Raw genomic sequence first — 17473 nt, 5'->3', positions numbered from 1 at the left:
TGCGTCTTTTCCCATCTGAAGATCATTTCCCATTTCTCTGAATAGTGAATTACATTAATGGTTAAAGCAAGGAAGTCAGTATCAGATACATAACAAGGACCACTCACTCAGATTTGAAATGCTGCCAATCTATATAATCTCAGCCTTGAATATTTTAAAGTACAAAGGTTCATTACTTTAACAATCAAGTATCCTTTAGATTTCTGAAGGAAAAGTTTATGGTCACCATTTACACTAATACACTTTTATTCAAATTGCAAACTCAGGTAAAAATGTTTCTTAAAATGGAATAGGATGAAATTTTTCTATATATTTGTTGATAGAGTAAATATCAGATAAATATCCAGATGTATTTAATTATTTTGACTCAAGAAAAGTATGTCCTAGACAGTCTTTAAATAAATTGTTTCTGAATTGAACAAATAAACAAGAAATAGCTGAAACTAAACGACTTTGTAGAGAAAAACCGAGAGTATTTAAAAAGAGGAATCATCTCAGAAAAACCTATGTCTTGTTATTCTCATTTTTATTTTTAGAAATAAACTTTAATTGACTATCCAAATATTTTAATAGTTTTTGAAAAATAAGCTTTTCATATTCAGAGGCTGATAGGTGATGTGGGAATAATTTTAAACCTATTGCAAATGCATTAACTCCAATGCAGATGTGTTTTAACTATGGAACTACCCTAGTGTTACAAAGAGTTTTTTTTTAAAGAGAAAAATTAATACTGAGTGCCTCCTATGCTAGTCCTCTATTCATAGTTTTCTCTTGTAATCATCACATCCCTGTGATTTAGATATTATTATTCCTCTACCCCTTTTACAGATGAGGAAACTGAGGCTCAGAGTCACTGATTAAGTAACCCAAGATTACAGTTAAAAAGTAGAAGTCTCAGAACCTGAACCTAATTCTGAACATTCCAAAATCCGTAGATATTCTAATATATAAAGCTGTCTTGTGAATGGCCTGGTATATTAGAATTTTAAAAATTAACAAACATTTTTAAAATTAACAAAAATGTTTGAAATTAGAAAAAAAATGTTAAGAGAAAGGTGCTTGTGATTCTGTTTGATTAGCCCTCAAGTAAGAACAAAACAGTTTGAAATATACACTTTTCCGCCCTGGAAACATAGAGCAAATTTACGTTTTTTTCTTATGTAGACTGAAGCTCTTGATAAATCCGCTTGGGCCTTGATTTGAGTTTGTTCCTCCAAGAAACTCCGTAGAGATACTCCCAAACATATCACTGATGGTCAGCAGTGAACCCTAAAAAGTTGGCTGCCCATGATTATTATTATTACAGTGACTGTAGGTAACACTAGGTCACATTCCCAACATGTGTCACCTTTTTAAAACATATTCCAATAGGTTTAAAGACATGTCCCCGTTCTCCTGTTTTGGATCATTTTTCTTATTGTCTGGATGGTGATGAAGCTTTTCAGTTCTTCATAGTAGCTGACTTTGAAATTAAGTTTTGCTTTTTTGTAAAGGTTATTTTCTGGAGTCATTTTACCAGGAGAATAATATAACCAGCTCCCCTCCATTCTACTCTTCTCACATGCTGCCTACCCTCTTCTCATCTCTGCTCCCACGTCCGTGCTAGCAGGTGACATCCCTCCGACCTGCCCGGGAAGAAAGCGAACTGTGCTAACATCACACACTATGAAAGTCGGAAAGCACGCCTGAGAGAGTAGCTGGGTAGGCTGCAGTGGAAAGCGGCAGTCTGCCTGTTCCTTAACTAAGTTAATTGTTCAAAGGATTTTTAAACGTTAAAAGAAATAAGGAATACATGTTCGCTGGAGTAAATGAAGAAGTACAGAGAGCAAATAAAATGGAATTCAGCTTTGCAAAGATAACTGAAGCAGATTGTTTTCTAATGACGGTTAGACTTTCTAAGTAGACATATTTATGTGAGAGACAAATAGTCCTTCCCTGTGATTCACTTTGTTACTTTTATTGATACCCAAAGTCTGTCTGGCTTTGTGCTATACAGGGCCTGAGGGGATGGGGTTGTAGGGAATAAATATACCGTGTGTGTGTGTGTGTGTGTGTGTGTGTGTGTGTGTGTGTGTGTGTTTTCCCCCCTGTTGTATCCTGTCTGGGTTGTGTGTTCTAAGGTCACAGCAGCTGGTATACTAAAGATTTTTTTCTTTTTCCCAGACCCCAGGCAGGCACAGTCTTCCCCACCGTGGTCCTATGACCAGTCTTACCCCTCCTACCTGAGCCAGATGACTTCCCCGTCCATTCACTCCACCACCCCGCTGTCTTCCACACGGGGCACCGGGCTCCCTGCCATCACCGATGTGCCCAGGCGTATTTCAGGTAAAGACCACACTTCAACTCAAAACTCACTCCCGTGTAGGGGTGGGCTTGGGCTTGCAGGATGGGCCATGTCTGTCTTACCTGTGCTCACAGTAACTCTCTCAGACGCATGTGGGCCAGGGTTTGACAACGGGCAGACTGGGTCTTCTGAATTAGGGGGTTATCACATATTCTCCCAGTTTAAGTCAGAAACCCTCCAGAGATGGCACATTTCCTAAGGTGATTGCATGCCACCAGTTTGCGTCCTGCTGCATTGTACCCCCTGGTGGGCCCAGCCCCCCATCACCAGGGCCTTCTCCTGAGGGTCTCCTGCCAGGCCTTCCTCTGCTTGTTCCTTTCTTTTCCTAACACCTGCCTGTGAGCCAGATGACAGAGGTATGGCACAGCCCCCCATTTCTAAAGGCTTTTAAGTCCCAGGAGTCCAAGCTAACCAGCTTCAGGAGAGAGCAGCTGCACACTTAAGATTCTTATCACAAACTAGTTACTTGAGGTGCAGTGAGGCCTGCAAGAGTCTTAAAAGGCCATGCGTGGCTTCTGAGCGGCCAGCTCTGCCCAGGGCAGGCTTTCTGTGAACCACAGAGCGCACTGCTATCGCTCTCCGTGTGGCAGCCACAGTGCTCGCATGTCCACTCTGCCAAAGCCACCACAGAGACCTGTGGCTCGCGGTGGGAGTGTGTGGGGTAAACGGCCTCTCCATCGTGGAGAATCCCTCGTAGAGAGCCAGGATGTGTCCATGAAGACTTCCAACTCACAAGTCCACCTAAAGGCTCTTGGCCAGCCCCTGAGTCCTGTGAATAAGAAATAAATCTCTCAGCACACCCCCACCGCACATACTACGGCATTGCCCGCCCCAGAAATAGTCGCCTCCAGGGGCACATAGTCAGATCCTATTGGTCAGACACTGCTCAGCAGTCGGGCTCCAGGCACCTGTGTGACTCCTGGCCAGGTTAATGCCTTTCTCTCTCTCTCTCTTTGTGTTTCTGTCCCTGTCTCTCTCCCGCTCTCCTTTTCTGCAAAGCTCGACGCCGTTACTCACTCCGCTGAGTTGCACCACTGCCAAGCTGAAGCTCCACCAGCAGGCTTGCAGGTTTTGATTAGTTCAGTCTCCTTTGTTTCATTCAACTGGGGAGGAGGGAAGGCTTTGCTTCTCCAGAAAATAGCAGGCCAGGGCTCTCTGGTCCCAGTACCTTCACATTTCCTGCCACAGATGGACTCCCATGGGGGTGAGTAGGCAAAGAAGGGATGGAGGGAGAACCGTGTCACGCCTTTCATTCTGACTGCTGGGTTCCTGAGTCACATGCTCTTGATTGGGGAATGGTGCCGCGTAGAGAATCTTAGCTATCATTTCCCTTGATTGGAATGACTGGCTCCTCCAGGCAATGTCGATTAAAGACAGGAAAGGACAAGGTAGGCACAGGGTTACGATAAGGCAGGCTTGGGTGGCACCAGAGACAGTGTTGGATGTTGTCGGGTCCCTTCTGGTCACCCCTCTTGTGTGTTATTCTGGGTGTTCTGTGTTGCACAGGCCGATGCGACACTGTGTCAGGATGGATTTGTGCCAGCTTGCTTCTGTTAGGGTCCTCTGGGTTCCCACTTGTGTGGCTGAGGCAGGTTTGCCATTTGTCCTCTGGCAGCTCTGAGAGGGAAAGCCTCGGGGAGTGGCGGCAGCCTTAGGGACCCTCCCCCGCCCCCCCCCCCCCCCCCCCCCGCTCTTTCTTACTGAGTCTGCTTGTATATGAATTCAGCGGGGAACCCTGAGAAGTATTTCTCATTTCCATGTGTCACGTAGGACAGCCAGGTCATTTTGAGTCTATCTCCCGATCATGACGTGAAACATGTCCATAAACAGAGGAGGCCAAAGGGAGGAACGAGCCTCTGCTTTAAACTGGTTTAAAACGAGTTCAGTCCAGCTTTTCCCTCCCACCCCAAGCATTTCTATGAGTTGTTACTGGCAGAGTCGCCCAGTGCCAGGGTGGGAGGGTCTGTGTAAACACTGAAGTGAGGAGAACAGAAAATCCCTTTGGTCAGCAGCACGGGGAAGCAGGAAGAAAGAACTAGGTGTGGACTGTCACGGAACCGGAGGGACCCTGCTCCACCTGCTCTTGCTCAGCGTGCTACCTGCGGGGCTTAGGGACCAAGTTACCTGGGATGAGCAAGCACCCTTTTCACTGCCCTGGCGACCAGTCCTAGGCACCTCCATGGAGAGGGACCTGTCCCATAGGTACCCAGGTGCCAAGGTGCATGGTTTCTGTTTCATTATCTTCCCCCTCAATGTCTGTAGCTATCCCTAAGGTCCAGGCCCGCATTCTCTGTGACACGGACAGCTGCAATACTAACGTTCGTCTCCATCGCTAAGCAGTCCTGTGTTCACCTCTTACAGTGCTTTCCAGTTTCAGGTTTTCGTGTGGAGTAATCAGTTCTCATCCTCAAATAGGAAGGGATACATAAAATATTCTCGAACCATCACGGGTGAGAAAGAATAGGACTGGAGATTCAGACTCAGGCTTGAATCCTAGCTCATACACCTATAGGACACGTTTCTTACTTCTCTGAAACTCAGTTTTACTCTTTGTAAAATAGGGATATACTATTTCTCTTTAAGGTTACTGTGTGGATTAAATGAGGTGCTTTATGTAAAGTGCTTAGGATGGGCCTGACACACATTATGTGCTAAATAGATTGTAGCTGATATTCTGGAGCTAGAACTGTTGTGCAAAAATTGTATGTCTATATATAATTTGCAGGAGAGCCCTGGCTTAAATATATCAAGTAGATAACAATCTAAACTTTCAGAGGGTATTATTTGCTTTATAAAATGGGTCACCACAGAGCATATTTAAAATAAAAACCTTTGAAATGAGTTACTACTCATATGCATTTGTAAAGCACTTAATACTGTGCTTGGCACATAGAAATACTCAGTAAATGTTTGTCATTATTACCATTATTATTCTGTAGATTTACCAGGAATATTTATAGAGCTAAAACAATTGGGAGCCATTCAGATAAAGCCAGTAAAGGCTAAAGAAAATAACTATTCAATTATATCTCAGAAAATAGAAAATGTTAAGTTATACTTACATGTGACTGGGCTCGATAATGTTTTTCTCTGAGAGAGCACAGGAATAAAAACAACCAGAAGGCTCTTTCTAAAAGACGTGTTCCTAAAGAAATTCTGTTTCATCCTAAAAGACCATGACAAAGGAAGGCATAATTTAATCTATTTAATTACATTCAGAGATCTGATTTTACAACTTGCTTTTTTGGTATCCTTTTTTATGAGTAATGTTTCAAGTATGGATACAAATTCTAGAACTTAATGAATGACAATGATATCATATTATATAGTTTCTTTAGTTTTCCACAAATCCTTTATGGAAGCAAGGTGTAAGTAAAACAATATTATAATGGTATGTTACCCACAATCTCTATTGCAAAGAATGATACACAACCAGATGTCTCAAAGCTCATAGTTACAATACAAACTTCAGGAAACATTTTCTTAACCTTGAATAGCCTTAAGTATTATAACAAGAATAATAGCAGCATGTGTAGGGTTATGACTGATCAATACATTATTGTCATGTAATTGACTAATAGCATCTACCTTATCATAATGAGGCATTACAGCACAGAAGCAGCCCTGTAGGGATTGGCCCCCCTTTCCCACCACACTTACTGTGATAATTGTGGCCTCATCACAAAGTAATCTGTATTTCAGTAGCACCCCACCTAGAGTGATTTTACACATTATCTCATTTTATCATATACACTCCTAAAAGAATATTCACTATGTAGAGGTAGGCAAAGTTAAAGAGCAAGCATGGCAAGGCGAGGTCCAGTGAACCTGATAGCCATCCTAACCACGGCCCGTCTTTATCATCGTAATCATGTTATCTCCCATGGCATTTATGATGTTCAGAGCACTTGTGAGGCTTGACACAAAGATTGTAATTACTTTTCAGGAGGTCATTACCAAACACTGTGAATAAAACCTCACTGACTTTCAAAATGTATTTTATGTAATTATCCTACCGTGAAAAGAAGCACAGCTGTGTATCGAGTCTGCTTTTTTGACTTGCGGGTCAGATGATGAGCTGTTGTCGGCCTGCTAAAGGAGTTTGTTCATCACAATAACTCACCCCCACCCCCGCTCCACCCACCTGCGTGAAGTAGCTTAGATGAGCTCAAGTCAGCATCCCTTTTTGGCATCCATGAGGTAGAAGGGAGAGACACTGGTATTTTTTTCTGTGGTCTTGGCCACTGTGCCTGTGGGCCTCTCTGATGCGTTCTGGAGGTCTCTTGGAGACTTAGGACACAGGAATTAGATTCAAGGGAAGGGTCGACGTGTTCTCTGCCTGTGTCACTTACTCTCAGAGGCCAATACATATATTGATGATTTTCCTCTGCATTTGTAGGGCCTTTTTACACAAGACAGTTAAGAACTATAATCTTTCTGAAGGTTGTTTTGTGTAAGCCAATAGTCTTGAATTTCTTTCAAGACATTTAAATATCAAAAAATTCCACTTAACTACACAGGACATTAAAGAGGTCTCTGTTTTTATGACTCTTGCTCGCTAAACTATAATATTTTCAAAGGTCAGCAGAATGGGCATTAGTGTAATAAATAAAATGACTAAAACTATTTTATTGCTACCACAAAATCTAGAAATTGATAGTGGAAAAAACCCCCTCCTTTTATCATTAAAGGTATGTTGGGATGATTGTTTAATGTAATTTAAAAACCAGTGGGGATTGATGCAGTTCATTTTTAAATGACCCTTATAACTGAGTTCCTATCAAGTCCCTTGAATCAAGGTTTGAAACCAGCAGCTTCAGAAATGTGCCGCGTATACGTGGACATAGCCAGGACATAGGAGGGAGTGGTGCCCTAAGAGAGGTTAAAAGGAAAACTCCCAATAAACCAGAATGTTGAAGCTGTAGTTCTACTACAATAAAACAGTAGAACATCCACTTTTTACTATAGGACCCTTCTTTTTTTAAGAGCCACCTGTTTGATAGACACACCTCTGCCACAGCAGCCACGGGTGAGTGATTACATTTAACAGGATCCATTTTTATTTTGAAGAAGTTCTCTGTTTAAAGCCACAGAAGGGGAAGATATTAAATGTAATGAACCCTAAACAAAGGCAAGTCGTATATTACCAACTGAATGTTCACTGTTCTTCTCTATTCTACCGACTGTGACTTGTTGGGTTATTTTTGCATTCTGTAAGTTGAACTTCATCTTGCTTTCTCTAAAAATGCGCTATCTTCTGGCATGAGCAGAGGATGTCTTTATCTTATTGCCATGGGCCCAGGTTCAGGGTGTACCTGGACCCCAGTTTGTTGTAACTTTTGAGTTCCTGGTGCTGAGAACCCAAGAAGTGATTTCCATTCCGATTAGGTCAGTTGGGGATAGTTGGCCCAGCTCGCAGAGCTGACTAAACTTGGCTGTGTGACGGGTTCCTGTTATTTGTAGCTAGACCGAGGTACCAAAGCTCGGAATGAAATGTGTGTACATGGTTTGACGCTGATTTTCTGCGTGGTTCTTGTCAGATGTTTTTGGTGAGGATTTATCTTTGATACGTGTACAAGCACCCACACGTGGAGAAAGGATATTTACTAGTGAAAGGAATCATGCTCATGCAGGGATGGCAAAGACCTGGTTAGGAATTTGATTGAAAGACTTGCCGCAGTCCCTCTCTTTTCTTAAAAGGAGACTTGGGAGCTTGAACCTCACTGTGCCAAAAGTATTAAAGTTACTTTTCTAATGACACTGTGGCTTCTGTGGTTCACTGGGATCCGAGAAGAGGGTGGAGGCAATGTAACCGAGGAAACCCGAGTTCTAGTTTCATTGTCACTGATGATTCTTTGCACTATTCTCTGATGTGTCGGGGTGTTTGTTGTGCCTCAACCGTCTCATGTAAGTGACTACTCAGAATTGCCCGTGCATGCGCCTCAGAGGTTCTGCAAGGACTAAGGTGGTGTCTGTCCAGGCATTTGTTGTTCTAAGGACTTTTGGGAAAGAAAGCTTCTCTTACCTAATAAATGCCAGTGAGAAACGAAGTTGTATCATTAACTTCAAAAGAGTAAAATCATGCTATTACATACATTTGTTTTGAAATTAATACTTTATTTTTAGAGCCATTTTCGAGTTACAGAAAATTTGAGCATATGTGTACAGATTCTCCTAGTAAACTCGCCCTCCCTCCCACTTTCTCTTATTACTAACCTCTTGCATTTGTGATGCATTTGTTATAATTGATAACCCAGCGTTGGTACATTATTATTAACTGTAGTTTACATTAGGGTTCACTCAGCATTGTGCACTTGTATGGGTTTTGCCAAATGCATTAAATGCCATGCATCCACCATTACAGAGTCATACAGAATAGTCTCATTGCCCTAAAAATCCCCTGAGCTCTCCCTATTTATCTTTCCCTCTGTGCCTCCTAGCCCTTGGAAACCACTGGTCTTTTTCCTGACTCTCTATTTTTGCCTTTTCCAGAATGTCCTGTAATTGGAATCATACAGTATGTAGACTTTTCAGTCTAGATCTTTTCACTTCAAAATGTGCATTTTAAGCTTCCTCCTTATTTTTTCATGGTTTGATAGCTTATTTCTTAATACCACTGAATATTTCATTGTAGGGATGTTCTAATATTTTTGAAAACATCAAGACTTCTCTCCCCACACTGGGAATACCACCACACTATTTCCTTTTGTCCCTGACTGTGTCAGCGATGTTTCTTTTTTAGAAAGTATTTCATGCATTCCTTACTGGGAAACACTTCCTCCGCCCAGCAGTTGTCACCACATGGTCCAGATAATAGTTTTCCATATCATTGGTCCATTTTTTAATTAAATCGTTTCTTTAGTTTTGCCCATAAGACCAATTACTAAACATTTACCTTTAGGTGGTCATTCATATCAATTCAAGTACAGCACAGACTCAGCTAAAAAGAACAATTCATTTATGTGGCTACTTAGCTGCCTCCCCAAATAGTATAGTCAGCTCTCCTAGGTAGAGGACGCTCCTTTCTCTTAAGGATGCCTGGCGCGCTTCAAATGTGTAGAGCTGGTTCACTCTTCCATGCCAGTCCAGTGGCTGCATCCGGGGCAGGGCCCTGTCGAGCCTTCTCAGGCATCCCTTTCCTAGCCACCTCTTTCCTCACAGCAAATCTCTCTCTCATCTCCGTATATTCATTTCTCACCTCTGTACGTGGGACACCCTCTCCTGTGTACATACCTTCCTTCAGTATCATAATTTGACCGCATGCCTTTCCCCTTTTAGGGGTACGCTTCTCAGGGACTGTGCCTGTGCCTTACCTATTCTTGAATCCTTATACCCTAGCACAGTTTCTAGCACATAGGAGGTGCTCAGTTCACTGTTAATGAAACAAATATAGTGGAAAAGAAGGTAGAAAAAAAGGAAGATGAGCATGTAGAAGAGAAAAAAAAAGGGGGGGGGAATGAAGAAAGAACAGCTTGTTCACCTGGAACAACAAAGAAAGAGCAAAACCAGAGGAACTTTGGTTGCTGATAAGGACAGGAAATAGCACAGTAAGAGTGTGCATAAGCAGTATGTATTTTTATCTCCAAGCCTCTCTGCAATGTGTTTCATATTTAGAGCACACATCCAGCCTGCATCTGTTTCCAGAACTTGCTGCTAACAGTTAGTAATAATGCCAAAGCATACTTCAGGTCCAGCTTGCAACCAAGTGATCAAATAGAATTTTTTATTTCTAAATTAGAGTCTGACATTAATTATAGCCATCATGTAATAAAGTGTCAAAGTCTTTTCTGAGGAAACGATAGAAGTGATATCAACGGGGCTGTACACTGAAGCAAAACTCTTCCTCTAAAACAAAGCAAAAGATCTCGTTTTGACAATGATCATTTCTCAGAGTCTTATCTTCAGCTGGTTCTTCAAGAAAAACTGATTTTTTTTCCCCTAGACTCCCCCATCCTCTCCCCTTTCCAGATCCTTGCTGTACGATAGGGTTTTCTGTCACCTCACTGTCCTCCTGCTCTGTGGTCTCAGGCGCACTGCAGTTTGCCAGGGTCCCTCTGAATGCCGGAACCTGGAACCGAGCTCCTTTCTTCCCGGCCTCTGTGAAGACCCCTGAAGCGGCCTTGGCCATTGGTGACCACGTTGCCCTGTTTCTCACATCAGCCACTCTGTGAAGCTGCATGTCTTCCATTTTTTCACTTTTACTTATTTTTTAGTTCCAGGTAGGATCATTTACAGTTAATCCTGTTAACATTATCTTATTTAATTCCGGTAATAGTATCTCGCTCTCAGGAACTTTGTGGATGTGTATAATGTCACCCAATATATTAGTGGATTCTCTCATTCCTTCCTACCTGGAAGGAATTAATTTTAATTCACTTCAATCATTTCAGGTCAGCTCTGCAAATACTAGGTCTACACCTGAAGGGTACCCAGGGAGGCAGTGAATAGAAGGGAACAGAAGACGTTGTCTCTCCTTCAGGAAGCTTTTAGTCTCTTGTAGGCAATGACATCTTGCAAATATGACACAGTCACATGCCAGAATAGGCAAACAATGTTCCGATTTTAGTGAAAGGAGGTCTCTTTGCTCCGCTGCATAACCAACATAAAGCCTTCTCCTTTAAGAAATTAAAAAAAAATCAATTCCATTCTGCTCAGATTATACTGAGTCTGAGTTGCTCCAACAATTACATTTTTCAACTGAAAAAAAAATTACACTTGTTGACATGTGTGGTTTCATAATGTTTCTTAAGATATGACAAGCATATGTAAGATCTTATCTTTTCCCAGCCAGATTGAAAGCCCCTCCAGGCTAAGGGCCTGGCCTTCTAATCCTTTGCTATGTGTCTAGGTGACTCCTAGTTTCAGGCTCTGCCTGTGGGTGCTCACGGGAAGTGCTTGCACGCAGAGAAAGGTCGCCCGATAGTCAGAGCTGCTTGCTTCAGGATTATTTATGCTATGACCATTGCGAGGAGAAGTTGGCTTGTAGATCTAGAGGTGGGACTGTGTAGGAGGCTAATGACAATGGCCATATACCTTAATTTCACATTCCATTACACAAATACATTCCTAGTAAGTTATTATATTATAAAGTTTCCCACTCTTCTTAAAGGGGAGCAACACTGTTAGCTCTATGCTATAACACACACGCACATGCACATATGCATGTGTTCACCTCTTCACCACATTTAGAATGAGTATGCGTATAAATATTCTGGACAGGCCTATTATTTTCAGGAAGCAGGACCATTGAAACCCCATGCCTTAGTACTATTTTGTTCCTTCATTGAGCATTGGTTTCTCAGGAAATAGTACTTGATTTCTGTTGAGAGAAAAGGGGACGAGAAGCTGCATGGTTGTTTTGAGTTAGTTCTTAGGTTTGTTAATACATGCAAATGGTTATCAGGGGAAACTTAGGAAGATATATTTGAAAGTGGTGACTGAACATGTAAAAATCTTTTTTTATAATTAAAATCCTATATGATAAAATGCAATGACAGCACTTTAATTTTAATTGTTCAAATTCATTTTTGGATATTTTATTTTGAATAATTTAGAGTCATTTTCAGACTCTTTGTTTTCTTGAAGAACCAGTAGGAAGACATATATTATAAATTGAGTCAATTTAAGTGACTTGTTCTGAGGCAAATCTAGGAATCCACTTGACATATTGTCTAAATGATTATTTTTGATGTTACTCTGAAGAAATTCCTATATCTCTAAATCCATGAAAGTAATGTAAATGAAAATAAACTACTGCTCAGGCAACATTGTCCCTGAATATCTCAAAGGACAATGTGACCAACTGGAAACAGGGCAGCTAAGCATGGCAGACGAGAATAAGACCAGTGTTTCTGCATCCGAAGTTCGCTGCTCTCTCCCCAACCAACACAGTCACCATTCTAGCTAGTTTCCTATTGTAATTAGTAATAATGCCGTAGTTAATGGAATAATAGCAACAGATATAATGATGGTTATAAACACTCCACCCTGTGCCAAGGAGAGGAGTGATTCATGATAAATCAATGAGAAACCCATTGATGTGGTCACAATAAAGCCATGCATAATTAAGAAGAACCCTTTCTAAATAAAAACTACAAAGGAAATAAAAACAGGCTTGAAAAAAAAAAAAGTCTGATAATAATGTTGTGGTGCTCATCCTCAAAAAAACACACACCTGTAAACTCCCAAACTACACCTTAGGAAAACAGTATATTCTCAGTGTTGCTTAAAAGTGCTGTGGAATGTTGGCCAAAGAGCTCAAAAAAGGAAAGTTTGACCTGACCCCCTGGCCAGTTGACAGAAAAAGTTAAAGTTGTTTTCTGCCCTTAGAAGTGGGTAGGTGTCACAGGTCTGGTACCTTTGGAACATTCGCTGAGTCTTGGCTTTTCTTGCATTCTGACAGTCTGTCCTTCAGTTAGTGCATTTAGACCATTGACATTCAGAGTACTTATTGACAGGGTTGGATTACTAGCTCGCATATTTGTTACTGATTTCTATTTGTTGCCATTGTTATTTACTCTATTTTTCCTTCTACACTTTTGCTTCCTTTGTGGTTTTAATGCTTTCTTAGCATATAAGTTATGCTTTTCTTTTAACCTTTTTTAGTGGTTGCCCTAGAGTTTGCAATATACATTTACAACTATTTCAAGTCTACTCTCAATAACACTACATATACCACATCATAGGTAGTATAGGTACCTTATAACTATCTGTGTGTAGGTTTTGTGTAGATATAAGTTTTCAACTCCTGTGGGTAAATGCCAAGGAGTACACTCACTGCATCACATGGTAAAAGTATATTTAGTTTTGTAAGAGACTGACAAACTGTCTCCCAAAGTGGCTGTACCATTCTGCATTTCCACCAGCAAGTAATGAGATTTCCCATTGTTCCACATAATCTATGTGTCTTTATATTCAAAGTGGGTTTCTTGTAGACAACATACAGTTGGGTCTTGTGTTGTGATATGATGAGGAAGAAGTATTTAAGATGAGTTCTAACATTCTGTGACTTAATTGGTGCATTTAGACCATTGATGTTCAAAGTGATTATTGGTATAGTTGGATTGATATCCCTTTGAAGGGTAACCAAACCTCAGATAACCTCTTTAATCCAGCAAATGACTGAAGCATTTAAATCAGGACATGGATCTCAATGGAGAATTGAAACCAACACTGATAACAGTTGCTCAATAAACTTATGTTGAATTAGTTTGGTTTATCAGAAAACTTTTCTTCTAAGACCCAGGCATATGGCACGGTGACTAAACACTCATTGAATCATTGGCATTGTGTTGGAAACAGTGCTTGATTGGGAATTGAGGAACCTGCCATCTAATTTTGATGTTCTTGAGCCAGTCACTTGATAATTTCTGTGGGTCCAGTTTCATCAGGTGTGAAATGAGTTAGTTGGGCTACATGTTCTCCAAAGTACATCATAAGTGTTGAACATCTGTGAATCTAAAATAAGGCCTGAAAGGGTAAGTTTTCTCACAGAAAGCTTCTGTAATCACCACAGCAGAAAACCAAATACAGGTTCTCAATAAATTCTTATTTATAATAAGAATAAAGGCTATTATGAACTAACTAGAGGCCCGGTACATGAAATTCATGCACTGGGTGGGGGGTGTGTCCCTCAGCCCAGCCTGCATCCTCTCCAATCTGGGACCCCTCGGGGGATGTCCCTCTCATAATCTGGGACTGCTGGCTCCCAACTGCTCACCTGCCTGCCAGCCTGTTCACTTCCTAACCACTCCCCTGCCAGCCTGATTGATGCCTAACTGCTCTCCTGCCAGCCCAATTGCCCCCTAACTGCCCTCCCCTGCTGGCCTGATTGCCCCCAAATGCCCTCCCCTGCAGGCCTAGTCGCCCCCAAATGCCCTTCCCTGCTGGCCCAGTTGCCCCCAACTGCCCTCCCCTGCTGGCCTGGTCGCCCCTTACTGCCCTCCCCTGCTGGCCTGATCGCCCACAACTGCCCTCCCCTGCCAGCCATCTTGTGGTGGCCGTCTTGTGACCACATGGGGGTGGCCATCTTGTGATCACGTGGCCATCTTGTGCAAGGGTGTGACAGTCAATTTGCAAATTACCTCTTTTTTATATAGGATAGGAACAACTACTATAGATTTGAAGAAAAGCTTTCTTTTGTTTGCTTCAATTGATTCTGACAAGAAGCAACCTAAGCTCAGATGAGTTAATGCCTAAGAACCAAGCACTTAGACCTTGGCCACAGCTGAACTTCTGTCCAAGGTGAAGCCTTATGTATGTGCATGTGTGTTAGAGTCTGCAGACAGATTGGAGAACCCCAGCTTTATTTAACATTATGGAACTTTATCTATTGACATTTTACATGCCCTTGCATGGTTTTATGTAACTTATCTGTTACACCCTTTTTACCTGGAAATGTTTATCATGGAATGTAATTTCTCTAACTGAAGAAATGAGAATCTTATAAGCTAAAGGTTACTAAAACAAAAGAAGTGGTGATTTTTGTTAATAATAGAATAAATGGGATCAGAGGATCAGACTTTCTATATTAAATATATTTAGAGAAAATATGAGTGGAATTGTAACAAAGTTCCTTTTAGTGAAACATTGCTGCCATAGTATTTTATGACCACGTGATAAAAAACTTTATTAATACAAATTATTACAAACATTAAGTCAGCTCATTTATTGAGACTGTTCTAGCCACCGGGGAACAGCAATGAAGGAGACAGAAAGGCTCAGGGGCTTTTCCTACTGGCATATGGTGTAGTCATTGAACACAGTCTTTGCAGCCAGACTCCCTGGGTTTAAATCTAGGCTTCTTCACTCACTAGCTTTGTGATCTTGCATATTTTACTTAGCTTGTCTGTGCCACAATCTCTTCACCTGTAAAATGGGCTAATAATAATACCAACAACCTCAAAAGGTTGTTATGAGGACTAAGGGAGGGTTAATATACTCAAAGCCCTTAGACTAATGTCTGGTACTCAGTAAATGTTAGCTACTATTGGGGAAGGGTAGCATTTGAAAATAAGAAAATATGATTTAGTAGGGATATGTACTGTGAAGAAAAGTGAAATAGTGTGATGTGATGAGGAAGAAACATTTTAGCTGAGATCTAAACAGCAGGGAGTTGGCCCTGTGGAGATCATTCCAGTGCAAGGGTCCTGTGGTGGGAGGAAGGATGACGAGGGGCTGGAGTGCACAGAGGATGAGAGGAAGCGGAGAAGTAGCCGGCTCCAGGTCACTCAGGGCCTCCACTGGTCAGGACTAGAAGTTTGGATTTGCTGGTGCATGCAGTGATAAGGCATTGGTAGATTTTAAGCAGGGTCACTACATAAATGGATTTCTATTTTCAAAGGATGTCTCTGGCTGTTTGGGGGAGAATTGTGCAAGAGGGTGAGGGAGGAAGCAAGAATGTGGCTAGGTGGCTGTGGCGGTCACCCTGGTGAGAGGATGGTGCCTTGTGCTTGCCTGCGAGTGGGGGATGGAGGCTCTGGATTGGAGAGGGTGTTTTGCCTATATCATCAAAATGTGTTAGTAATGCTTTCCTCCAATGGTTAGTTTCCTTTAAAAGGAATAATATTGCATCTTAATAAGTTTTTAGTTCATGTTTAGACATTGTTTATATGCCCCATAATGAAGTGGTAATTCAGGAATTGCTTGATTTATTAAGTGAATACAGAACCACTAATCTGGAAAATTCGGGCCAGAAATCCATTTTGAGAGCTGAAGTGCTTGGCTTGGTTGTTTTCATTGACACATTAATCTGATTATTTCCGGTAGCACCCCTTCCTTGGCATTGTGCAAACCCAGACTTCAGTGCAGTGAAGCGCAATGATGGGATTAATCTGGGCGATTGACCAGCATTATATGCTCCTCTCATCCTCTCAAAATGTAGGTAGCTTGTTTTTGTACCTTTCACACTCTGTGTACACACCCATGCGTTTTACTGCTTTCAAGGTGGAAAGAAATGAAAATCAATAGATTGGTATGACCAAGGGGGCTACACAGGTTCTCGTTAGCTGATCAGACACTTCCAGGTCTGATCAGCTAAGGAGCACCTGTGTGTGTGGCAACAGCCTTGAAGTGAGAAGACTCCTGAGCCAGGGGCTAGCAGTTAGTTACAAAGGGCTCACAAGCCCACATCCTGCATTTGAGAAAAGCCAAGCCAGGGGAGGCATCAGCCTCATCCTCCCTGTGAATGGAGTCCACCCTCAGGACAGCTTCTTCCCAGAGGACTAAGAATTGGGGAATATCTTAAATTGGAAAGAACTTGAGTTGCTAAGGGATGAGGAGCTTGTTCTAAGCAGAATCTCATAAATACAAAGCAAGGTTAAAGGAGGAAGGGTAAAATAGCTGAGACTGTTGTATGACTATCACTCCTTTCTTAGATCCTTATCTGTGCCTTAAAAAGAAATTTCCCCCCTCCCCAAAACCTTCCATTTGTGGCTCTAGAAATCAGCTCCAAGATCTTCTGAAGCTATGAGCAGTTCTGATATTTCCTGTTTGAAAGTTACTAAAGTCCTGTTTCCCGTGGACCCAGCTTCCCCTTTTCCTTGGTATCCCGAGATGCAAAGGTATCCATACTGCAAACAGTTAACAAACATCTGTTTGTTTGTTTTCAGTCAGAGTCTGGGTGCACACTGCTCAGTAAGTGATCTGCTTACTTTATTTCATGGATTTATTTTGAGTTTGGAAGCTCAGGCAAAGCACTCACAATGAAGTACCATTCACAGGTGTCAGCATCTCCAAGTTTGGGAAATCTAGAATGGTTTCCAGGGAAACCTCTGTAGACTGGAGGTCTGGATAATGGGTTGCTATTTCTTTGGCTTTCAAACTAGTTTCCACCTGGCTTTGCCATTTAGAATGAAACAGTGACGGAGAATAGAGTCACAACCTTCCGTGCGAATGGGATGCAAACTAGAGTGAGAAACAACAGATAACAGTCCACTGTAAAAAATAATAGTCACCTTGACAGGAATAAAATATAAAGATAGCGTACTGCACTGGAAAGAGGGGTGTTTGCTCCCCAGGATCCAAGAGACCTGCCTCCTGATGGGCCAGATGTGTGTACCAATTTTCCTCCTCTTCACATGAGGGGGGTCCTCATACTCAGGGTCCCCTCCAATCCGAAGGCTTTGGTAT

At 41.8% G+C, this 17473-nt stretch overlaps 1 protein-coding gene across 3 annotated transcripts in view; it reads left to right on the top strand.

Annotated features, from left to right (window-relative positions):
* The window catches only part of RUNX2 (RUNX family transcription factor 2), a 232690-nt gene that overhangs the window by 90601 nt on the left and 124616 nt on the right, over positions 1-17473 (top strand). For all 3 annotated transcript variants that reach the window (XM_080664735.1, XM_080664737.1, XM_080664736.1), the window contains one exon: positions 2164-2325. In XM_080664735.1, the coding sequence (XP_080520861.1) occupies positions 2164-2325 (162 nt within the window). The remainder of the gene's footprint in view (positions 1-2163; positions 2326-17473) is intronic.

The sequence above is a fragment of the Plecotus auritus genome (assembly GCF_963455305.1).
Source record: "Plecotus auritus genome assembly, chromosome: 4".
Classification (NCBI taxonomy): domain Eukaryota; kingdom Metazoa; phylum Chordata; class Mammalia; order Chiroptera; family Vespertilionidae; genus Plecotus; species Plecotus auritus.
Note: the sequence above shows the minus strand (reverse complement) of the source record. Positions and strands in the feature narration are given on the sequence as shown.